Below are 26,549 nucleotides of genomic sequence, written 5' to 3' on the forward strand. Positions count from 1 at the left end.
TCACGTACCACATCCACTCACCTGTCTTAAGGTTTCCTCCCTCACCTGACCTTCAATAACACCTGGCACATCATGAACCACATCCACTCACCTGTCTTAAGGTTTCCCCCTCGCCTGACTTTTAATTACACTCGGCATATCAGATACCACATCCACACATGACCATCACTACAGAAATCTGGCTCACCTGTCTTAAGGTTTCCTCCCTCACCTGACCTTCAATAACACCTGGCACATCACGTACCACATCCACTCACCTGTCTTAAGGTTTCCTCCCTCACCTGACCTTCAATAACACCTGGCACATCATGTACCACATCCACTCACCTGTCTTAAGGTTTCCTCCCTCACCTGACCTTCAGTCACACTCGGCATATCAGATACCACATCCACACATGACCATCACTACAGAAATTTGGCTCACCTGTCTTAAGGTTTCCTCCCACACCTAACTTTCAATCACACCTCTCACCTCAGATACCACATCCACACATGACCATCACTACAGAAATTTGGCTCACCAGTCTTAAGGTTTCCTCCCACACCTAACTTTCAATCACACCTCTCACCTCAGATACCACATCCACACATGACCATCACTACAGAAATTTGGCTGACCAGTCTTAAGGTTTCCTCCCACACCTAACTTTCAATCACACCTCTCACCTCAGATACCACATCCACACATGACCATCACTACAGAAATTTGGCTGACCGGTCTTAAGGTTTCCTCCCACACCTAACTTTCAATCACACCTCTCACCTCAGATACCACATCCACACATGACCATCACTACAGAAATTTGGCTGACCAGTCTTAAGGTTTCCTCCCACACCTAACTTTCAATCACACCTCTCACCTCAGATACCACATCCACACATGACCATCACTACAGAAATTTGGCTCACCTGTCTTAAGGCTTCCTCCCACATTTGACCATCAATCAGAACTGTGATGGCTTCCTCAATATCCTGAGCAACAAACAATGACAACTCAATATATTAATCAGTTCTGAAGTAAGAATGCAACAGCAAATGGTAGGTAAGCTGCAAACCTGAGAAAAGGACTCCTTAACACTTTACCAGGGACAATAAGCCACATTTGCAACTCTGAAGGCAGCCAGTTTTTTTTTAGGAACCTAAATATCCGTTTCATTGGTACTCCACATCTTAATGCACAGAAGCAAACTGCAATGATTCAAAAGTAGTTAACCTTACAAGAAATTACACAGGTGGACTTGTTAAAGTTAATCAATGTGGCTGATTAAATCCCATCACATTGGTACATCCAAATGTGAACTGGATAATTGCTCTGATACCTTCCGTTAAGGGAAGTAAACTATGCAATATGGAATTCCCATTCACAGTAACTTGTACCAAAACAATGGACAGCCTGAAAATATCAAGTAGAAAGTGCAACGTTGAAGTGTAGAATTTACAATGCCAATACTACTTACTGCACTGGAGTACAAAATGGCTGAAAACTGCCAATGGTTAATATGGACATGACCTCACTTTGAGGTCCCTCTGCAATTTCTGGTAAATCCAGGATAAAAGTTATATAATTTTTTTTAAGCCAAAAAATTTTATAATTAAATATCTATATGCACAGACATTCTATGCTTTTCCTCAACTATAAAACATTCACTTTATTTAATATCTCTTCACATTTCAATGGCCGATGTGGAAAATCTTTGTCACTGTCATGACATATTTAACCTACATAATATATAAGCCTACTTCAATACATAGCTGATATCCAAACTTCTTGTAGTTTCATGCCTCAAAACTAGCCTTGTGTTACATCATGGCAGGTGTTGTATGACAAAAGAGTTAATTCAGAGGCAGCCTATTTATAGTGTATCCAGCAAACATGCGTACATACATTCAAATACATACAATTTCCATAACATAGGTTAACAGATGTGACTTTAAATATAGAGAAATTCCATCTTACCCCAACATACTGCTCGAAAAGGATGGCTGCAGCATTGGCCTCTTGTTTTGCCTTCAGCGCCGCTGTTTATAAATACAGGTTAAAAGGTGTCACGCTTTATATGCCACATTTAGTCAGTCTGAACCAAAGACATCGGAAAATATGTAACCTTTTGTCAAGACATTTTTCTGCATTTTTGGACTTAAATTTGCAGCGTATCATCACACAGATTAAGAGTAGACACTGAGAAAGTCAGAAACCCACAGTTTTAAATTTACGGCCATAAAAATAGACACATTGGTGATTGTATAGTTTTGTGTGAAATGTGAAATTAACAGCTTACACCAAAGACTGACGTTTTGGAATATCACTACACGTCATTCTTAAAATGCGATGGTATTAAACAAGTAGGCTTGAAGTAAATGTTTTACGCATGAAAACATACTGGCCAGTCTGAGTGAGAGGTCATGAAGGTTTTCTGCTGAGTAATCCAAAATGGCTGCCATGCATAGGGCCTGCCTCCAATTAAGACATTTCTCAAAGGCCTGGAGTGCAGAGGGCCATGACTCCGCCTTCATAAATACAAGTCCCGCCTCCTCATACTTCTTTTTCTCCATCAGATGTTCCCCAAACACATCTGCGATAGTCTGAAATCACAATCAAAACTAGAACTCTATGAAGACATTCTTGCCACAAGGTAGGTTTATATACGTGAAATGTGAGTGAGTGAGTGCTTATGGTTTAACGTCATACTTAACAATTTTTCAGTCATATGACGACAAAGGAATCCTTACAGTGCATGTAATTAATATGCCTCCTTGTTGCTGAATGGATTTCCACCACTCTTATCCAGTGCTGCTTCACCGAGACACCTTACCAAATGCAAGTAAGGTGCCCCGCCCGAGCCATTATACTGATACGGGTCAGTATCATCAGTACATTAAATATTCAATACAGGGTATATAAGGACTGTGGCTTTTCTGATTTGGCAGTGGCAGGTTTGTTGGTTCAGGTGTAACATGGGCTTTAAGTTTACTTTACTCCTATCAAGACGGCATGTTTCCACTATTTAGCCCTACCACGACAGCATGTTTCCACCATCCAGCCCTACCACGACAGCATGTTTCCACCATTCAGCCCTACCATGACAGCATGTTTCCACTATTCAGTCCTATCATGACAGCATGTTTCCACTATTCAGTCCTACCATGACAGCATGTTTCCACTATTCAGTCCTACCATGACAGCATGTTTCCACCATTCAGCCCTACCACGACAGCATGTTTCCACTATTCAGTACTTTGATGACGGCATGTTCCACCATTCAGTCCTATCATGACAGCATGTTTCCACCATTCAGTCCTATCATGACAGCATGTTTCCACTATTCAGTCCTATCATGACAGGGGGCCTCCGTGGCTCAGTTGGTTAGTGCGCTAGCGCAGCGTAATGACCCAGGAGTCTCTCACCAATGTGGTCGCTGTGAGTTCAAGTTCAGCTTATGCTGGCTTCCTCTCCGGTCGTACGTGGGAAGGTCTGCCAGCAACCTGCGGATGGCCGTGGGTTTTCCCCGGGCTCTGCTCGGTTTCCTCCCACCATAATGCTGGCCGCCATTGTGTGAGTGAAATATTCTTGAGTACGGCGTAAAACACCAATCAAATAAATAAATAAATAACCTATCATGACAGCATGTTTCCACCATTCAGTCCTATCATGACAGCATGTCTCCACAATTCAGCTTAATGTAAAGGTACATGCATCCTGTGTGTCAAGTCAGCATTTACTCAGATTCATAGTTCTACCACTAAATCTTCAAAGTGTGATTTTCCTGCTTTTCAATGTCTGAATTATCCTCTTGATTTGTCACACCAACTCCTGTCCCTTGATTACCCCAATGTTGTCATCAGACTGCCAGGGGTAAAGAGGCTCACCTTATATTGCTGGGACTGTCTGGGGAAGATCTGCAGGGCATCTCTGTACAGCTTCTGTTCACTCACCAGACTCAGGCACTCATTGAACTGATCAGGGCCTTGCAAAACAATTAATGGACATCAACTAATCAACTAATGTCTCACTCTGGTTACTTGTGCTTCTTGGTTTAGTTTGTGGTTACACAGGAAAACGTGAATGCCCAAAGAAAATGTGAGTGCCAAAGAAAACGTGTACCAAAGAAAATGTGTATGCCCAAAGGAAACGTGTACCAAAGATAAATGTGTGTGCCCAAAGAAAATTTGCATACCCAAAGAAAATGTGTACCAAAAAAATGTGTGCCCAAAGAAAACTTGTGTACCCAAAGAAAATGCGAGTACCAAAGAAAATGTGAGTGCCCAAAGGAAACTTGTGTACCCAAAGAAATGTGAGTGCCAAAGAAAACGTGTACCAAAGAAAATGTGAGTCCCAAAGAAAACCACCTTCTTCCCTCACACCTGACAAACTTCCTGACTCAATGTTGCAGCCAAACAACGAGTGCTATATTCGAACACACACTGCTACACAGCACTATCACAGTGACAGTCAGCCAGAGAACAAACCTGAACTACTATTACCCCTCTCATAAACTGACCATATCCATGTACTAAAGACTATTTGACTGAAAGACAATGGTTAGATTGTGGGTGTCATGCACTTATAGTCAAGAATATTTCCATAATGCACACAGAGTTAGGCTGTGTAAGTGGAATAAACACTGCTGGTGAATGTGCCACAACTCACACATCCCGTCACCGACAGGCACACATGATATCACCATCAACAGTAAGAGGTGGTGAATGTGCCACGACTCACACATCCCGTCACCGACAGGCACACATGATATCACCATCAACAGTAAGAGGTGGTGAATGTGCCACGACTCACACATCCCGTCACCGACAGGCACACATGATATCACCATCAACAGTAAGAGGTGGTGAATGTGCCACGACTCACACATCCCGTCACCGACAGGCACGCATGATATCACCATCAACAGTAAGAGGTGGTGAATGTGCCACGACTCACACATCCCGTCACCGACAGGCACACATGATATCACCATCAACAGTAAGAGGTGGTGAATGTGCCACGACTCACACATCCCGTCACCGACAGGCACACATGATATCACCATCAACAGTAAGAGGTGGTGAATGTGCCACAACTCACACATCCCCTCACTGACAGGCACGCATGATATCACCATCAACAGTAAGAGGTGGTGAATGTGCCACGACTCACACATCTCGTCACCGACAGGCACGCATAATATCACAATCAACAGTAAGAGGTGGTGAATGTGCCACGACTCACACATCTCGTCACCGACAAGCACGCATGATATCACCATCAACAGTAAGAGGTGGTGAATGTGCCACGACTCACACATCCCATCACCAAGAAGCACAAATGATATCACCATCAACGTAATTTTACCATGTAAAATTAGTTGATTTACAAGCGGTGCAATATTGGACAATATCACGAATTATGTCAGACAGCAGCACACCGTCTCGGCGAAAACCACAATCATTTCCCCAATAGACCCCAGGCCTTCTTGACACGCTGTTCAATTTATACAATTACATTTTTTGTCGTTCATGTTACGGTTTACTCAGCAGTTTCTAAATGACAAATGTCAAAGTCAGTGAAAAATTCATTAGGGATGCCGAAGGTTGATGGGAATGAGAAGACAGCATCTCACAGGACAATCCTTAAAATTAATCAAATCTTATCATATAGTTTTCTTTCTATAAGTTTACGCGAAATGAAGAATTTAAATTTTACTAATTGGTCTTTATTGCATACAAGGGATGATTTTTTCTGTTTTATTTTATAAAATACAGTAAACTTATTGAAACGCTGTGTTCAAGCCAAGGTGCTTTCTCTGCCATCCACGATAACTAGGTCAGCACTACTCTCATCATAGAAGTCACCACCACAAAACTGAAGCATAAAATTCAGGGACAGTCAAATGCCTAGATCTGCCGCAGCTGTGCTTAGATATATTTCCATTTGTTTCAGAATTAAGCATGAATCTAGTTGTACATCAATCCCATTGTAATTTTGTAAACATTTAATAGAGGTTAAAATCACCAGCACAACCCTTCCAGAGGTTTCAATCTGAACCAAGACTGAATGATACTGCTTATGCTGTATCAACAGTTCATGCAGTGGAAGAAAGCTATTTATCACTTGGACCTCCATCGCCCAAGTTCACACCTTATGTCTGCCATAGGTTACTGCTTTGACAATAATATGGAAAATAACTTTGATGCTAGAGAGCTAGAGTAAATGCAACGTCATCTTGCTGTCGATAATAGAGACGCGCTGAAGCATTGCCAAAACTGAGTTGGAAAAAGTCTAAAAAAATATTTACTGCCTGTTTAAGAGACTTTGAATGGTAGTCTTTCTGTGGACATAAACTTAGTGGATGACAGCAGAGGTGCTGTTTTTCACTTTAATATACATGTAGATCAAAGGCCATTGGTCTTCAGAAATAACATTCTTGGAAATGAAGTGTCAATGTGAAAGTTTGGTGATATTTAAAGACAGACAGATGACATCTTAGGATTGCTTAATGTACCATGTGAGCAAGAGATACATACATTTAGCAATATGCTGGAGAGCCTTCTTGTATCTTTTCAGGTGTCTGTCAATAGTGTACCTCTGGTAGTTCTCTTCTAGACGTCTCAGATTGGCCAAAAACGGCAAATATTCTTTAGGATCCTGAAAATGTAATACCCACCAGTTTAGCTCATGGGTAAATTGTGGGCTATTTGTTGACAAAACTTTAGGTCAAATGACATGAATTCTGCCCCAGAAACAAACTGAAACTGTGATCTGACTTGGAGATTATATATTCTGTTAAGTCTAAACAATCATAGATGTACACAGATGCCACTGAGACTTACAGCACTGCTGAAGTGATTTATTTGGTTAGCCATATTGATAAAGCCCTAAGTGATGTCACTACCTTCTGCGACTTCTCAGCAACCATGAGCACCAGGTCATAGTCGTACGACCCCAGAGCTACATTGTACAGCTCATTAACATCCACCAGGAACAGCAGGTACTTCAGGGCTTCCTCGGCGCTTACACCTTCAGCTTTCTGCTTCTGACCTACAGAGCAGAGAGAGCAGTCTTACTGCCTGTGACATCCCCAGTAAGACACTACATTCCAACACAGTGCCCGAGGGGCAAGCTAGGAAATATTAATTTTCTAAATAATCTAAACATGGTCAAACAAGTTTGCGAGGTAGGTTTGTACCAACAATGAATTTCCTACCAGCACACAATGTACATCACCACAGAACACAGAGAATATTACTACTATATGTACAATTTGATCATTAAACTAACTTTAATCATTTCTTTTTATTCTTTTTAACACCAACCAGACCAATAACTTTCTAGGCCAAAAAAAAAAAAAAACACATTTGACGATCAGTTCAGGATATGTTGAAATATTTCCTATCATGTAATGACTCACACTCAAAGGACTCATCTTCTTTTTCACTCACCTTTCAGAACCCTGATTAGTTTCAGGGCTTCTTCTAACTCAGGTGAGCTTTTCTTCACATATGTTGTCAGGATGGACATGATGTATCTACAAATAGAGACAAATCTGTTTTCAAAACATCTTAATAGCTGTCTGCTATAACCAGCTTAGCACACACATAATGGGGTTTTCTTCTTAGAAACACTTTTTGAAACTTTTTGAACAGAGAAGTTTTTCTGCTTCTCTGTCTATATGCCGGATTTCAAGACTGCAACAGGAACAACTACAAAGGCTGCCAAGATATGTATGTTATTTTATCTCTGATTTCCTTCCAACAACAGTATGATCATAATTAAGGCCAGACATCAGCATGCAGACAAAATTAAGTATGGACATACGGACAGAAAGACAAATGGATGCCATCCCATAATATAACGCGTCACTGATGATAGGCAAAAACCACCAAACATGACACCCTGCCCGGTCAATAAGGCAAAAACCACCAAACATGACACCCTGCCCGGTCAATCATCCTGAACATCCCTGACTGCATGAAGAATGCCACTCCCACATTTCTGGCTACATGTATCTAATACATTAATGGGAAGCACAGGTACTATTTAGAAGTTCTCATGGTATTCCATTACTGCCATTGATATCGCTTGAAAGTGCAGAGAAGTTCATACTTGTACTTTGTTACACTTGCATTAAAGCCCGTAGCATTCAATGTTACTTCATTCATTCAAGGCATAGGTCACGATAAAGAAATTCTAATCGCTTTACATGGTCACTATGTTACTGATCTCACTTGTTTTCATCCAGGTCTTTTAAGGCAGCTCTAATGGCATCGCAGGCCGTGTCCACTTTTGAGGGCTGGTCATCTGGGCGTGTTGACTGGCCAGGGCAGGATTGGCTGCTGTAGTCAGCTCTATACATGGTCACTGTACTGTCCTCCTCTCTTAAATGTACATCACAGAACATCACACTCTGCCCAAACACCGCCCCCTCCCCCCGCCCCCAGCCCCACCCCCAGCATAATGTATAAGTGAACTATTCTTGTCTACTCAATCAAATAGATAAATCCACATATCAATGCACATACTGATGTTTATATTTGGTGAGGCAAGTGGCAGGATGAGTAAATATTTTGTTTTAATACCATCCTGATGATCTATTTATTTGGGGAGATACTGGTCACAGCCAAGGAAAAAAACCCTGACCATCCGCAGGTAACAGACACACTTTTCAATGCATGACCAGAGACAAAGCCCCCAATGTCTGGACTTGATCTTACAGCGACCACACTGCTGATAGGTTCCTGAATCATTTACTCATGAATATCTCACGTACGGCCCAAGAGGAAGCGTTATATTCATATAACACAATATGCCAGCAGAAGCATGTCCTACTTTAAAGCAGTTACTACATCGTGAGAGGATGTAAGTGATCAAGCAACCGGCAAGCATGGAAGTAGATGCCAACTGAAAATCCAACATACACATATACAATCAAATAGTTATCCTTACAAAAAAACAATGACAACTTGAAACTTTCTGAAACTTACCGAAGTTCTGTGAGGAAAATGTTGATATATGTCACTTTGGAAATTTGTTGCAGAAACTTTGTAACATTTTTTAGGAACATTTGTGGGTTGTGATCATAGATCAGATTGAGGTTGATGCGGTGATTTCTCATCAACGTAAATGCTGTGTGGTATTCCAACCTGTAAAAAACATCGCAAAGCCATTAAAGAGAAGGAAACATCAAGTACATCAACAAAAAGAGTTTCATCCATTACATGATCAGCTTTTATTACAACAAAGTAATGATTTCTGCAAAAAACAGCTTGTTCATCATACATGCAGCCGGAAAAAATTGCTTTTTACAGGTTAATTAGTGTGTACAAAAAGTAATGAATGAATGTGTCATTATGGCTTGGTGCCACTTGGGCATTATTTCAGCGGTACCACATCAAGAAATATCAACCACTGAATGTCACCTGTCTAGAGCCGTCCGCACGGCAGCTAACACAAGAGCGCGCGGGTGAATCGTCTCCAGATTCCCGCGCGGCATCTGTAACACCAGCTTCGTGTCACTGTGCACAACCGTGACAATCCGTGAGCCTCTCTCTACACGACGAATGCTTTCATCAAATGGATGAGCTTTTTCATCAGACAACCTGGCCAAGGCTGAAAACATGTACAAAGTTACAATGTTACAATCAGAGCATTTAACTGTATCATACTTAATGGGTCGACACTAGCCAAGCAGATATTCAGTCTCAGTTTAAACTATTGATCACATGTAATTGGATGTTCAAATCTAGCTCTCCCTGGTTTGTGTTTCTTGTCATGGAGCTGGTTTCATTTATTTATCCCATTTATTTATTTAGCAGGCTATGTCAGTAACATGTACATGAGTTAAGTGAAGTGTGCTGATTGCCTCTGTGCTATGCCCAGCTTTTTCACTTCATAAAACTCACAGTGATCATACATATGCTGATTAAATATTACATGACAACTCTACTTTCAGAATCCTACCTGGCATACTTACCATGTACAGGTGTGTTACGTGATATACATCTACAGGTATGGGTGAGAGTGGTCAGCAGAAGGAACTTCTCATGGACGGCAAACGAGGTACAGTTTGAAGCCACCTGACAGAAAGGAATTAGGAATTTCATCACTACCATTATCTAAAACTAAACAATTCCCTTTACTTTGCCTCCTCTCAATATCAAACTTTTCACTAGAATGGATCTGCGAATAGCAGATCCTAGGCCGGGATCCCGGATCGGATCGATGGCGTTTTCCCCTTCATGTTCTGTGTTTGTAGGACACATGTTCCACATTCACGGCTTTCAAAATTTCCATGCGACCTTACACCGTTTGTCACTGAGGCAGTCGGCCGGTCATTTCCATTCCCTCGAATAGATCGGCGACCTTGATGATGCTACGATATGCCCAGTGAAAAACGGTCGTTCCTTGGCAGACTTAGCCCGCTATTTGTAAGAAATAAGGCAAAAACACGACCAGTGTAACAGCAAGTTTGTACATTCACATCTCAATCCACGACCTGCCATGCACAGACTCACTGCTCCACTGAGAGCTCGGCCACCGTTAGAAAGTCAGCACTTGGACCACGGCACATGTCCATATCTGTCAATCACCCTGGCCTGTTTAATGTATAGTAAAGAGGACGAGGTCTGCGCAAAACAAAGCTAACTTTTACAGGTCCACGTCGTTTGCTGTTGTAGTTAGATATCTACGTCATCTATTAGATTGCTGGAGTTAGATGGGAACTGGAATCAATGTCATCCTACAACCGTTTCTGGAGATCACGGACAGTGTAGGCGAAAGCATCAGGTCAAATACTACAAACCCAGACCAGTCCCCATCTAACTCCATGTTAAAGCAATGGGATTCCCGTCTTTTTCTACACAAAAAACGGTGTTCTGATTTAAACGCTTCTAGCGAAAAAACTATTGATCGGAGCTCAAATCCGTTGACGAATGCTCGAAAGAGCATGTCTTGGACTACAATTTGGTGCAGGTTGCACATTTCTAGCTGCCATAGATCTCGAGTTACAGGTCATTGAAATTACGTAACTTTTTTGAGTTTTTTGCTTATATCTCAAAAAGTTACACAGATATAGAAAAAATACAAGCAGATTCGGAATCAGCAGCTCAAGATACATCAGAATACGTTCAAAACAATTGAACTTTAAGAACTTTTTGTGACGTCACAAATTCGACCAATGGCGAGCTTCCAGAGTTTTGACCGGAAGTAAACCATTTTCGCAAACTTTAAAGAACTCGTAACCTACTAGCTGCATGTTTAATTTGAGAACAATCGGTTCAGTGGTTCTGGAGAAGAAGATTTTTAAAAGTTTTACACAAAATCCAATATGGCGGCCGAACTACGTGACATAGCCAAAAAGTGGAGAATTTGTCCCGAGATATTCACTGCCAGAATATTTGTGCAAAATTTGGAATCTCTATGTTGAACAGTGTAAAAGTTTCCTTGCTAACAAAGTCGGTGAAAAACAAATAATAATAATCATAATAATAACTAGAATGGATCTGCGAATAGCAGATCCTAGGCCGGGATCCCGGATCGGATCGATGACGTTTTCCCCTTCATGTTCTGTGTTCAAAGGACACATGTTCCACATACACGGCTTTCAAAGTTTCCATGCGACCTTACACCGTTTGTCATTGAGGCAGTCGGCCGGTCATTTGCATTCCCTCGAATAGATCGGCGACCTTAATGATGCTACGCTATGCCCAGTGAAAAACGGTCGTCCCTTGGCAGACTTACCCCGCTATTTGTAAGAAATAAGGCAAAAACACGACCAGTGTAACAGCAAGTTTGTACATTCACATCTCAATCTACGACCTGCCTTGCACAGACTCACAGCTCCACTGATAGCTCGGCCACCGTTGGAAAGTCAGCAGTTATACCAGGGCACATGTCCATGTCTGTCAATCACCCTGGTCTGTTTAACGTATAGTAAAGAGGACGAGGTCTGCGCAAAACAAAGCTAACTTTTACAGGTCCACGTCGTTTGCTGTTGTAGTTAGATCTCTACGCCATCTAATAGAATACTGGAGTTAGATGTGAAATGGAATCAATGTCATCGTACAACCGTTTCGGGAGATCACGGACAGTGTAGCCGAAAGCATTAGGTCAAATACTACAAACCCAGACCAATCTCCATTTAACTCCATGTTAAAGCAATGGCATTCCCGTCTTTTTCTAAACAAAAAACGGTGTTCTGATTTAAACGCTTCTAGCGAAAAAACTATTGATCGGAGCTCAAATCCGTTGACGAATGCTCGAAAGAGCATGTCTTGGACTACAATTTGGTGCAGGTTGCACATTTCTAGCTGCCATAGATCTCGAGTTACAGGTCATTGAAATTACGTAACTTTTTTGAGTTTTTTGCTTATATCTCAAAAAGTTACACAGATATAGAAAAAATACAAGCAGATTCGGAATCAGCAGCTCAAGATACATCAGAATACGTTCAAAACAATTGAACTTTAAGAACTTTTTGTGACGTCACAAATTCGACCAATGGCGAGCTTCCAGAGTTTTGACCGGAAGTAAACCATTTTCGCAAACTTTAAAGAACTCGTAACCTACTAGCTGCATGTTTAATTTGAGAACAATCGGTTCAGTGGTTCTGGAGAAGAAGATTTTTAAAAGTTTTACACAAAATCCAATATGGCGGCCGAACTACGTGACATAGCCAAAAAGTGGAGAATTTGTCCCGAGATATTCACTGCCAGAATATTTGTGCAAAATTTGGAATCTCTATGTTGAACAGTGTAAAAGTTTCCTTGCTAACAAAGTCGGTGAAAAACAAATAATAATAATCATAATAATAACTAGAATGGATCTGCGAATAGCAGATCCTAGGCCGGGATCCCGGATCGGATCGATGACGTTTTCCCCTTCATGTTCTGTGTTCAAAGGACACATGTTCCACATACACGGCTTTCAAAGTTTCCATGCGACCTTACACCGTTTGTCATTGAGGCAGTCGGCCGGTCATTTGCATTCCCTCGAATAGATCGGCGACCTTAATGATGCTACGCTATGCCCAGTGAAAAACGGTCGTCCCTTGGCAGACTTACCCCGCTATTTGTAAGAAATAAGGCAAAAACACGACCAGTGTAACAGCAAGTTTGTACATTCACATCTCAATCTACGACCTGCCTTGCACAGACTCACAGCTCCACTGATAGCTCGGCCACCGTTGGAAAGTCAGCAGTTATACCAGGGCACATGTCCATGTCTGTCAATCACCCTGGTCTGTTTAACGTATAGTAAAGAGGACGAGGTCTGCGCAAAACAAAGCTAACTTTTACAGGTCCACGTCGTTTGCTGTTGTAGTTAGATCTCTACGCCATCTAATAGAATACTGGAGTTAGATGTGAAATGGAATCAATGTCATCGTACAACCGTTTCGGGAGATCACGGACAGTGTAGCCGAAAGCATTAGGTCAAATACTACAAACCCAGACCAATCTCCATTTAACTCCATGTTAAAGCAATGGCATTCCCGTCTTTTTCTAAACAAAAAACGGTGTTGTGATTTAAACGCTTGTAGCGGAAAAACTATTGATCGGAGCTCAAATCCATTGACGAATGCTCAAAAGAGCATGTCTTGGGCTACAATTTCGTGCAGGTTGCACATTTCTAGCTTCCATAGATCTCGAGTTACAGGTCATTGAAGTTACGTCACTTTTTTGAGTTTTTTGCTAATATCTCAAAAAGTTACACAGATATGTAAAAAATGCATGCAGATTCGGAATTAGCAGCTCAAGATACATCAGAATACGTTCAGAACAATTGAACTTTGAGAACTTTTTGTGACGTCATAAATTCGACCAATGGCGAGCTTCCAGAGTTTTGACCGGAAGTAAACCATTTTCGCAAACTTTAAAGAACTCGTGACTTACTAGCTGTATGTCAAATTTGAGAACGATCGGTTCAGTGGTTCTGGAGAAGAAGATTTTTAAAGATTTTACACAAAATCCAATATGGCGGCCGAACCACGTGACTTAAGAAAAAAACAAAAAATATACCCCTGGAAAATCACCGCCAGATTTTGTGTACAAAATTTGAGACCTCTATGTTGAACGGTGTTTGAGTTCTGCTGCTCACAAAGTCGGTGAAAAAAAAATAATAATAACTAGAATGGATCTGCGAAAAGCAGATCCTAGGCCGGGATCCCGGATCTGATCGATGACGTTTACCCCTTCATGTTCTGTGTTCGAAGGACACATGTTCCACATACACGGCTTTCAAAGTTTCCATGCGATCTTACACCGTTTGTCACTGAGGCAGTCGGCCGGTCATTTGCATTCCCTCGAATAGATCGGCGACCTTATTGATGCTACGCTATGCCCAGTGAAAAACGGTCGTTTCTTGGCAGACTTAGCCCGCTATTTGTAAGAAATAAGGCAAAAACACGACCAGTGTAACAGCAAGTTTGTACATTCACATCTCAATCCACCACATGACATGCACAGACTCACTGCTCCACTGATAGCTCGGCCATCGTTGGAAAGTCAGCACTTGGACCACGGCACATGTCCATATCAGTTAATCACCCTGGCCTGTTTAACGTATAATAAAGAGCACGAGGTCTGCGCAAAGCAAAGCTAACTTTTTCAGGTCCATGTCGTTTGCTGTTGTAGTTAGATCTCTACGCCATCTAATAGAGTACTGGAGTTAGATGGGAACTGGAATAAATGTCATCCTACAACCGTTTCGGGAGATCACGGACAGTGTAGCCGAAAGCATCAGGTCAAATACTACAAACCCAGTCCAGTCCCCATCTAACTCCATGTTAAAGCAATAGGATTCCCGTCTTTTTCTAAACAAAAAACGGTGTTGTGATTTAAACGCTTGTAGCGAAAAAACTATTGATCGGAGCTCAAATCTGTTGACGAATGCTCGAAAGAGCATGTCTTGGGCTACAATTTCGTGCAGGTTGCACATTTCTAGCTGTCATAGTTCTCGAGTTACAGGTCATTGAAATTACGTAACTTTTTTGAGTTTTTTGCTTATATCTCAAAAAGTTACACAGATATACAAAAAATACAACCAGATTCGGAATCAGCAGCTCAAGATAAACCAGAATACGTTGAGAACAATTGAACTTTGAGAACTTTTTGTGACGTCACAAATTCGACCAATGGCGAGCTTCCAGAATTTTTACCGGAAGTGAACCATTTTCGCAAACTTTAAAGAACTTGTGACTTACTACCTGCATGTCAAATTTGAAAACGATCGGTTCAGTGGTTCTTGAGAAGAAGATTTTTAAAAGTTTTACACAAAATCCAATATGGCGGCCGAACCACGTGACATGAAAAAAAAATGGAGAATTTATCCCTGGAAAATCACCGCCAGAATTTGTGTGCAAAATTTGAGACCTGTATGTTGAACAGTAAAAAAGTTTCCTTGCTAACAAAGTCGGTGAAAAAAAAATAATAATAATAAGAAAAAACAGAACGATAACAATAGGGATCCCGTTCCGGAAGAACGGGATCCCTAATAATAACTAGAATGGATCTGCGAATAGCAGATCCTAGGCCGGGATCCCGGATCTGATCGATGACGTTTTCCCCTTCATGTCCTGTGTTCGAAGGACACATGTTTCACATACACGGCTTTCAAAGTTTCCATGCGACCTTACACCGTTTATCACTTAGTCAGTCGGCCGGTCATTTGCAATCCCTCGAATAGATCGGCGACCTTAATGATGCTACGCTATGCCCAGTGAAAAACTGTCGTTTCTTGCCAGACTTAGAACACTATTTGTAAGAAATTAGACAAAAACACGACCAGTGTAACAGCAAGTTTGTACAAGTTTGAACTGGAATCAATGTCATCCTGCAACCGTTTCGGGAGATCACGGACAGTGTAGCCGAAAGCATCAGGTCAAATACTACAAACCCAGTCCAGTCCCTATCTAACTCCATGTTAAATCAATATGATTCCCATCTTTTTCTAAACAAAAACGGTGTTGTTATTTAAACGCCCCTAGCGAGAAAACTAATAATCGGAGCTCAAATCCATTGACGAATGATCGAAAGAGCGTGTCTTGAACTACATTTTCATGCAGGTTGCACATTTCTAGCTGTCATAGTTCTCGATTAAAAGGCCATTAAAATTACGTAATTTTTTTAGTTTTCTGCCCATATCTCAAAAAATTACACAGATATACAAAAAATACAAGCAGATTCGGAATCAGCAGCTCAAGATACATCAGAATACGTTCAGAACAATTGAACTTTGAGAACTTTTTGTGACGTCATAATTTCGACCAATGGCGAGCTTCCAGAGTTTTGACCGGAAGTAAACCATTTTCGCAAACTTTAAAGAACTCGTGACTTACTAGCTGCATGTCAAATTTGAAAACGATCGGTTTAGTGGTTCTGGAGAAGAAGATTTTTAAAGATTTTCAACAAAATCCAATATGGCGGCCGAACCACGTGACATAGCAAAAAAATGGAGAATTTGTCCCGAGATATTCACTGCCAGAATATGTGTGCAAAATTTGAGACCTCTATGATGAAAAGTGAAAAAGTTTCCTTGCTAACAAAGTCGGTGAAAAAAAAATAATAATAATAATAAGAAAAAACAGAACGATTACAATAGGGATCCCGTTCCGGAAGAACGGGATCCCTAACTAGAATGGATCTGCGAATAGCAGATCCTAGGCCGGGATCCCGGATCGGATCGATGACGTTTTTCCCTTTATGATCTTTGTTCGAAGGATACATGTTCCACAAACACGGCTTTCAAAGTTACCTTGCGACCTTACACCGTTTGTCACTGAGGCAGTCGGCCGGTCATTTGCATTCCCTCATATAGATCGGCGACCTTAATGATGCTACGCTATGCCCAGTGAAAAACAGTCGTTCCTTGGCAGATTTAGCCCGCTAATTGTAAGAAATCAGGCAAAAACACGACCAGTGTAACAGCCTGTTGGTACATTCACATCTCAATCTACGACATGCCATGCACAGACTCACTGCTCCACTGATAGCTCGGCCATCGTTGGAAAGTCAGCACTTGGACCAGTTCACATGTCCATATCTGTTAATCACCCTGGACTGTTTAACGTATAGTAAAGAGGGCGAGGTCTGCGCAAAACAAAGTTAACTTTTACAGGTCCATGTCATTTGCTGTTGTAGTTAGATCTCTACGCCTTTTAATAGAGTACTCGAGATAGATGGGAACTGGAATCAATGTCATCCTACAACTGTTTCGGGAGATCACGGACAGTGTGGCCGAAAGCATCAGGTCAAATACTATAAACCCAGTCCAGTCCCCATCTAACTCCATGTTAAAGCAATAGGATTCCCACCTTTTTCTAAACAAAAAACGGTGTTGTGATTTAAACGCTTGTAGCGAAAAAACTATTGATCGGAGCTCAAATCCGTTGACGAATGCTCGAAAGAGCATGTCTTGGGCTACAATTTCGTGCAGGTTGCACGTTTCTAGCTGTCATAGTTCTCGAATTACAGGTCATTGAAGTTACGTAACTTTATTGATTTTTTGGGTGATATCTCAAAAAGTTACACAGATATGCAAAAAATACAAGCAGATTCGGAATCAGCAGCTCAAGATACATCAGAATACGTTCAGAACATATGAACTTTGAGAACTTTTTGTGACGTCACAAATTCGACCAATGGCGAGCTTCCAGAGTTTTGACCGGAAGTGAACCATTTTCGCAAACTTTGAAGAACTCCTGACCTACTAGTTGCATGTCAAATCTGAAAACGATCGGTTCAGTGGTTCTGGAGAAGAAGATTTTTAAAGATTTTACTCAAAATCCAATATGGCGGCCGAACCACGTGACATAGCAAAAAAAAAAAAAATATACCCCTAGAAAATTTCCTCTAGATTGTGTGTGCAAAATTTTAAACTTCTATGTTGAACGGTGTTGGAGTTCTGCTGCTAACAAAATCGAAAAAAAAAAATAATAATAATAATAATAACTAGAATGGATCTGCGAATAGCAGATCCTAGGCCGGGATCCCGGATCGGATCGATGACGTTTTCCCCTTCATGTTCTGTGTTCGAAGGACACATGTTCCACATACACGGCTTTCAAAGTTTCCATGCGACCTTACACCGTTTGTCACTGAGGCAGTCGGCCGGTCATTTGCATTCCCGTGAATAGATCGGCGAACTTAATGAAGTTAGGCTATGCCTAGTGAAAAACGGTCGTTCCTTGGCAGACTTAGCCCGCTATTTGTAAGAAATAACGCAAAAACACGACCAGTGTAACAGCAAGTTTGTACATTCACATCTCAATCCACGACACGCCATGCACAGACTCACGGCTCTCATGATAGCTCGGCCATCAATAGAAAGCCCGCACTTGGGCCACGGCACATCTCCATATCTGTCAATTACCCTGGCCTGTTTAACGTGTAGTAAAGAGGACGAGGTCTACGCAAAACAAAGCTAACTTTTACAGTTGCATGCCGTTTACTGTTGTAGTTAGATCTCTACGCCATCTAATATAGTACTGTATAGCTGAATGTCATCCTACAACGGTTTCGGGAGATCACGGACAGTGTAGCCGAAAGCATCAGGTCAAATACTACAAATCCAGTCCATTCCCCATCTAACTCCATGTTAAATCAATAGGATTCCAATCTTTTCTAAACAAAAAACGGTGTTGTCATTTAAACGCCTCTACCGAAAAAACTATTGATCGGAGCTCAAATCTGTTGACAAATGATCGAAAGAGCATGTCTTGGGCTACAATTTCGTGCAGGTTGCACATTTCTAGCTGCCATAGTTCTCGAGTTACAGGTCATTGAACTTACGTCACTTTTTTGAGTTTTTTGCTCATATCTCAAAAAGTTTTAAAGATACCAAAAAAATACAAGCAGATTCAGAATCAGCAGCTCAAGATACATCAGAATACGTTGAGAACAATTGAACTTTGAGAACTTTTTGTGACGTCACAAATTCGACCAATAGCGAGCTTCCAGAATTTTGACCGGAAGTGAACCATTTTCGCAAACTTTAAAGAACTCGTGACCTACTAGCTGCATGTCAAATTTGAAAACGATCGGTTCAGTGGTTCTGGAGAAGAAGATTTTTAAAGATTTTACACAAAATCCAATATGGCGGCCGAACCACGTGACTTAAGAAAAAAACAAAAAATATACCCCTGGAAAATCTCCGCCAGATTGTGTGTACAAAATTTGAGACCTCTATGTTGAACGGTGTTTGAGTTCTGCTGCTAACAAAGTCGGTGAAAAAAAAATAATAATAATAATAATAAGAAAAAACAGAACAATAACAATAGGTATCCCGTTCGGAGAACGGGATCCCTAATAATAACTAGAATGGATCTGCGAATAGCAGATCCTAGGCCGGGATCCCGGATCTGATCGATGACGTTTTCCCCTTTATGATCTTTGTTCGAAGGATACATGTTCCACAAACACGGCTTTCAAAGTTACCTTGCGACCTTACACCGTTTGTCACTGATGCAGTCGGCCGGTCATTTGCATTACCTCATATAGATCGGCGACCTTAATGATGCTACGCTATGCCCAGTGAAAAACGGTCGTTCCTTGGCAGATTTAGCCCGCTAATTGTAAGAAATCAGGCAAAAACACGACCAGTGTAACAGCAGGTTTGTACATTCACATCTCAATCCACGACATGCCATGCACAGACTCACTGCTCCACTGATAGCTCGGCCATCGTTGGAAAGTCAGCACTTGGACCAGTTCACATGTCCATATCTGTTAATCACCCTGGACTGTTTAACGTATAGTAAAGAGGGCGAGGTCTGCGCAAAACAAAGCCAACTTTTACAGGTCCACGTCGTTTGCTGTTGTAGTTAGATCTCTACGCCATCTAATAGAATACTGGAGTTAGATGGGAACTGGAATCAATGTCATCCTATAACCGTTTCAGGAGATCACGGACAGTGTAGGCGAAAGCATCAGGTCAAATACTACAAACCCAGTCCATTCCCCATCTAACTCCATGTTAAAGCAATGGGATTCCCATCTTTTTCTAAACAAAAAACGGTGTTGTCATTTAAACGCTTGTAGCGAAAAAACTATTGATCGGAGCTCAAATCTGTTGCCGAGTGCTCGAAAGAGCATGTCTTGGGCTACAATTTCGTGCAGGTTGCACATTTCTAGCTGCCATAGTTCTCGAGTTACAGGTCATTGAACTTACGTAACTTTTTTGAGTTTTTTGCTTATATCTCAAAAAGTTTTAAAGATACCAAAAAAATACAAGCAGATTCAGAATCAGCAGCTCAAGATACATCAGAATACGTTCAGAACAATTGAACTTTGAGAACTTTTTGTGACGTCACAAATTCGACCAATAGCGAGCTTCCAGAGTTTTGACCGGAAGTGAACCATTTTCGCAAACTTTAAAGAACTCCTAACCTACTAGTTGCATGTCAAATTTGAAAACGATCGGTTCAGTGGTTCTGGAGAAGAAGATTTTTAAAAGTTTTACACAAAATCCAATATGGCGACCGAACCGCGTGACATAGCAAAAAAAAAAAAAATATACCCCTAGAAAATTTCCTCAGGATTATGTGTGCAAAATTTTGAACTTCTATGTTGATCGGTGTTGGAGTTCTGCTGCTAACAAAATCGAAAAAAAAAAATAATAATAATAATAATAATAATAACTAGAATGGATCTGCGAATAGCAGATCCTAGGCCGGGATCCCGGATCTGATCGATGACGTTTTCCCCTTCATGTTCTGTGTTCGAAGGACACATGTTTCACATACACGGCTTTCAAAGTTTCCATGCGACCTTACACCGTTTGTCACTGAGGCAGTCGGCCGGTCATATGCATTCCCTCGAATAGATCAGCGACCTTGATGATTCTACGCTATGCCCAGTGAAAAACGGTCGTCCCTTGGCAGACTTAGCCCGCTGTTTGTAAGAAATAAGGCAAAAACACGACCAGTGTAACAGCAAATTTGTACATTCACATCTCAATCTACGACCTGCCATGCACAGACTCACAGCTCCACTGATAGCTCGGCCACCGTTAGAAAGTCAGCAGTTATACCAGGGCACATGTCCATATCTGTCAATCACCCTGGTCTGTTTAACGTATAGTAAAGAGGACGAGGTCTGCGCAAAACAAAGCTAACTTTTACAGGTCCACGTCGTTTGCTGTTGAAGTTAGATCTCTACGCCATCTAATAGAGTACTGGAGATAGATGGGAACTGGAATCAATGTCATCCCACAACCGTTTCGGGAGATCACGGACAGTGTGGCCGAAACATCAGGTCAAATACTACAAACCCAGTCCAGTCCCCATCTAACTCCATGTTAAAGCAATGGGATTCCCGTCTTTTTCTAAACAAAAAACGGTGTTGTGATTTAAACGCTTGTAGCGAAAAAACTATTGATCGGAGATCAAATCTGTTGACGAATGCTCGAAAGAGCATGTCTTGGGCTACAATTTCGTGCAGGTTGCACATTTCTAGCTGTCATAGTTCTCGAGTTACAGGTCATTGAATTTACGTCACTTTTTTTAGTTTTTTGCTTATATCTCAAAATGTTACACAGATATGCAAAAAACACAACCAGATTCAGAATCAGCAGCTCAAGATACACCAGAATACGTTCAGAACATTTGAACTTTGAGAACTTTTTGTGACGTCACAAATTCGACCAATGGCGAACTTCCAGAATTTTGACCGGAAGTAAACCATTTTCGCAAACTTTAAAGAACTCGTGACTTACTAGCTGCAGGGCAAGTTTGAAACCGATCGGTTCAGTGGTTCTGGAGAAGAAGATTTTTAAAGATTTTACACATAATCCAATATGGCGGCCGAACCACGTGACATAGCAAAAAAGTGGAGAATTTGTCCCGAGATATTCACCGCCAAAATATGTGTGCAAAATTTCAGACCTGTATGTTGAACGGTAAAAAAGTTTCCATGCGAACAAAGTCGGTGAAAAAAAAATAATAATAATAATAATAAGAAAAAACAGAACGAATACAATAGGGATCCCGTTCGGGAGAACGGGATCCCTAATAAGAAAAAACAGAACAATAACAATAGGGATCCCGTTCGGGAGAACGGGATCCCTAACTAGAATGGATCTGCGAATAGCAGATCCTAGGCCGGGATCCCGGATTGGATCGATGACGTTTTCCCCTTCATGTTCTGTGTTCGAAGGACACATGTTCCACATACACGGCTTTCAAAGTTTCCATGCGACCTTACACCGTTTGTCACTGAGGCAGTCGGCCGGTCATTTGCATTCCCGTGAATAGATCGGCGAACTTAATGAGGTTAGGCTATGCCTAGTGAAAAACGGTCGTTCCTTGGCACACTTAGCCCGCTATTTGTAAGAAATAACGCAAAAACACGACCAGTGTAACAGCCTGTTTGTACATTCACATCTCAATCCACGACACGCCATGCACAGACTCACGGCTCTCATGATAGCTCGGCCATCAATAGAAAGCCCGCACTTGGGCCACGGCACATGTCCATATCTGTCAATTACCCTGGCCTCTTTAACGTGTAGTAAAGAGGACGAGGTCTACGCAAAACAAAGCTAACTTTCACAGTTGCATGCCGTTTGCTGTTGTAGTTAGATCTCTACGCCATCTAATATAGTACTGTATAGCTGAATGTCATCCTACAACGGTTTCGGGAGATCACGGACAGTGTAGCCGAAAGCATCAGGTCAAATACTACAAATCCAGTCCATTCCCCTTCTAACTCCATGTTAAAGCAATAGGATTCCAATCTTTTTCTAAACAAAAACGGTGTTGTTTTTTAAACGCTTCTAGCGAGAAAACTTTTAATCGGAGCTCAAATCCGTTGACGAATGATCGAAAGAGCGTGTCTTGAACTACATTTTCATGCAATTTGCACATTTCTAGCTGCCATAGTTCTCGATTAAAACGCCATTGAAATTACGTAATTTTTTTAGTTTTTTGCTCATATCTCAAAAAGTTACACAGATATGCAAAAAATACAACCATATTCGGAATCAGCAGCTCAAGATACATCAGAATTCGTTCAGAACAAATGAACTTAAAGAACTTTTTGTGACGTCATAAATTCGACCAATGGCGAGCTTCCAGAGTTTTGATCGGAAGTGAACCATTTTCGCAAACTTTAAAGAACTCATAACCTACTAGTTGCATGATAAATTTGACAATGATTGGTTCAGTGGTTCTGGAGAAGAAGATTTTTAAAGATTTTACACAAAATCCAATATGGCGGCCGAACCACGTGACATAGCCAAAAAAAAAAAAATATACCCCTAGAAAATTTCCGCTAGATTATGTGTGCAAAATTTTGAACTTCTATGTTGAACGGTGTTGGAGTTCTGCTGCTAACAAAATCGAAAAAAAAAAATAATAATAATAATAATAATAACTAGAATGGATCTGCGAAAAGCAGATCCTAGGCCGGGATCCCGGATCGGATCGATGACGTTTTCATCTTTACGTTCTGTGTTCGAAGGACACATGTTCCACATGCACGGCTTTCAAAGATTCCATGCAACCTTACACCGTTTGTCACTGGGGCAGTCGGCCAGTCATTTGCATTCCCTCAAATAGATCGGCGACCTTAATGATGCTACGATATGCCCAGTGAAAAGCGGTCGTTCCTTGGCAGACTTAGTCCGCTATTTGTAAGAAATAAGGCAAAAACACGACCAGTGTAACAGCAAGTTTGTAGATTCACATCTCAATCCACGACCTGCCATGCACAGACTCACAGCTCCACTGATAGCTCGGCCATCGTTGGAAAGTCAGCACTTGGACCAGTTCACATGTCCATATCTGTTAATCACCCTGGACTGTTTAACGTATATTAAAGAGGGCGAGGTCTGCGCAAAACAAAGTTAACTTTTACAGGTCCATGTCATTTGCTGTTGTAGTTAGATCTCTACGCCTTCTAATAGAGTACTGGAGATGGATGGGAACTGGAATCAATGTCATCCTACAACTGTTTCGGGAGATCACGGACAGTGTGGCCGAAAGCATCAGGTCAAATACTATAAACCCAGTCCAGTCCCCATCTAACTCCATGTTAAAGCAATAGGATTCCCACCTTTTTCTAAACAAAAAACGGTGTTGTGATTTAAACGCTTGTAGCGAAAAAACTATTGATCGGAGCTGAAATCTGTTGACGAATGCTCGAAAGAGCATGTCTTGGGCTACAATTTCGTGCAGGTTGCACATTTCTAGCTGTCCTAGTTCTCGAGTTACAGGTCATTGAAGTTACGTAACTTTATTGATTTTTTGGCTGATATCTCAAAAAGTTACACAGATATTGAAAAAATACAAGCAGATTCGGAATCAGCAGCTCAAGATACATCAGAATACGTTCAGAACATATGAACTTTGAGAACTTTTTGTGACGTCACAAATTCGACCAATGGCGAGCTTCCAGAGTTTTGACCGGAAGTGAACCATTTTCGCAAACTTTGAAGAACTCCTGACGTACTAGTTGCATGTCAAATTTGAGAACGATCGGTTCAGTGGTTCTGGAGAAGAAGATTTTTAAAGATTTTACTCAAAATCCAATATGGCGGCCGAACAGCGTGACATAGCAAAAAAAAAAAAAATATACCCCTAGAAAATTTCCTCTAGATTGTGTGTGCGAAATTTTAAACTTCTATGTTGAACGGTGTTGGAGTTCTGCTGCTAACAAAATCAAAAAAAAAAAAATAATAATAATAATAATAATAAGAAAAAACAGAACAATAACAATAGGGATCCCGTTCCGGAAGAACGGGATCCTAATAAGAAAAAACAGAACAATAACAATAGGGATCCCGTTCCGGAAGAACGGGATCCCTAATAATAATAACTAGAATGGATCTGCGAATAGCAGATCCTAGGCCGGGATCCCGGATCGGATCGATGACGTTTTCATCTTCATGTTCTGTGTTCAAAGGACACATGTTCCACATACACGGCTTTCAAAGTTTCCATGCGACCTTACACCGTTTGTCACTGAGGCAGTCGGCCGGTCATTTGTATTCCCTCGAATAGATCGGCGACCTTAATAATGCTAGCTATGCCCAGTGAAAAACGGTCTTTTCTTGGCAGATTTAGCCCGCTATTTGTAAGAAATAAGGCAAAAACACGACCAGTGTAACAGCAAGTTTGTACATTCACATCTCAATCCACGACCTGCCATGCACAGACTCACTGCTCCACTGATAGCTCGGCCATCGTTAGAAAGTCAGCACTTGGACTACGGCACATGTCCATATCTGTCAATCACCCTGGCCTGTTTAACGTATAGTAAAGAGCACGAGGTCTGCGCAAAACAAAGCTAACTTTTACAGGTCCACGTCGTTTGCTGTTGTAGTTAGATGTCTACGCCATCTAATAGAGTACTGAGTTAGATGGGAACTGGAATCAATGTCATCCTACAACCGTGTCGGGAGATCACGGACAGTGTAGCCAAAAGCATCAGGTCAAATACTACAAACCCAGTCCAGTCCCCATCTGACTCCATGTTAAAGCAATAGGATTAGCACCTATTTCTAAACAAAAAACGGTGTTGTCATTTAAACGCTTGTAGCGAAAATACTGTTGATCGGAGCTGAAATCCATTGACGAATGCTCGAAAGAGCATGTCTTGGGCTACAATTTCGTGCAGGTTGCACATTTCTAGCTTCTACAGATCTCGAGTTACAGGTCATTGAAATTACGTAATTTTTTTGAGTTTTTTGCTAATATCTCAAAAAGTTACACAGATATGCAAAAAATACAAGCAGATTCAGAATCAGCAGCTCAAGATACATCAGAATACGTTCAGAACATTTGAACTTTGAGAACTTTTTGTGACGTCACAAATTCGACCAATAGCGAGCTTCCAGAGTTTTAACCGGAAGTGAACCGTTTTCTCAAACTTTAAAGAACTCGTGACTTACTAGCTGCATGTCAAATTTGAGAACGATCGTTCAGTAGTTCTGGAGAAGAAGATTTTTAAAGATTTTACACAAAATCCAATATGGCGGCCGAACCACGTGACATAGCAAAAAAAGTGGAGAATTTGTCCCGAGATATTCACCGCCAAAATATGTGTGCAGAATTTCAGACCTGTATGTTGAACGGTAAAAAAGTTTCCATGCGAACAAAGTCGGTGAAAAAAAAATAATAATAATAATAATAATAATAAGAAAAAACAGAACGAATACAATAGGGATCCGTTCCGGAAGAACGGGATCCCTAATAATAATAAGAAAAAACAGAACGATTACAATAGGGATCCCGTTCGGGAGAACGGGATCCCTAATAATAATAATAAGAAAAAAACGAACGATTACAATAGGATAGGGATCCCTAATAAGCAAAAAATAACAAAGGAATTAACTTCAACTACAAAAGATCTAGTTATTAACTTACCTCAATATTGTTGACATAAAGGCGGTGGGTAGGTGTAAGTCCCAACACCACATCCTGAAACAATGTAAACCATACAACAATGTAACTGTTTTACACTAACACATCTCCTGTAAGGTTATGATGACTCCTGTTACACTGCAGTCTACATGTGAGTTATACATGCACTTCTCCTCCCCTCCCCCACAACAATAGGAATAT

At 41.1% G+C, this 26,549-nt stretch overlaps 1 protein-coding gene across 1 annotated transcript in view; it reads right to left on the bottom strand.

Moving 5' to 3' along the window:
* LOC135472855 (putative elongator complex protein 1) overlaps positions 1 to 26,549 on the bottom strand; it is a 55,776-nt gene that overhangs the window by 12,824 nt on the left and 16,403 nt on the right. Inside the window, 12 exon segments of the mRNA XM_064752560.1 lie at positions 910 to 972; positions 1,958 to 2,019; positions 2,382 to 2,583; positions 3,868 to 3,965; positions 6,520 to 6,640; positions 6,888 to 7,033; positions 7,435 to 7,520; positions 8,221 to 8,370; positions 8,977 to 9,135; positions 9,412 to 9,601; positions 9,966 to 10,068; positions 26,352 to 26,405. Of these exon segments, the coding sequence (XP_064608630.1) occupies positions 910 to 972; positions 1,958 to 2,019; positions 2,382 to 2,583; positions 3,868 to 3,965; positions 6,520 to 6,640; positions 6,888 to 7,033; positions 7,435 to 7,520; positions 8,221 to 8,370; positions 8,977 to 9,135; positions 9,412 to 9,601; positions 9,966 to 10,068; positions 26,352 to 26,405 (1,434 nt within the window).

The sequence above is a fragment of the Liolophura sinensis genome, chromosome 8 (assembly GCF_032854445.1).
Source record: "Liolophura sinensis isolate JHLJ2023 chromosome 8, CUHK_Ljap_v2, whole genome shotgun sequence".
Classification (NCBI taxonomy): Eukaryota; Metazoa; Mollusca; class Polyplacophora; order Chitonida; family Chitonidae; genus Liolophura; species Liolophura sinensis.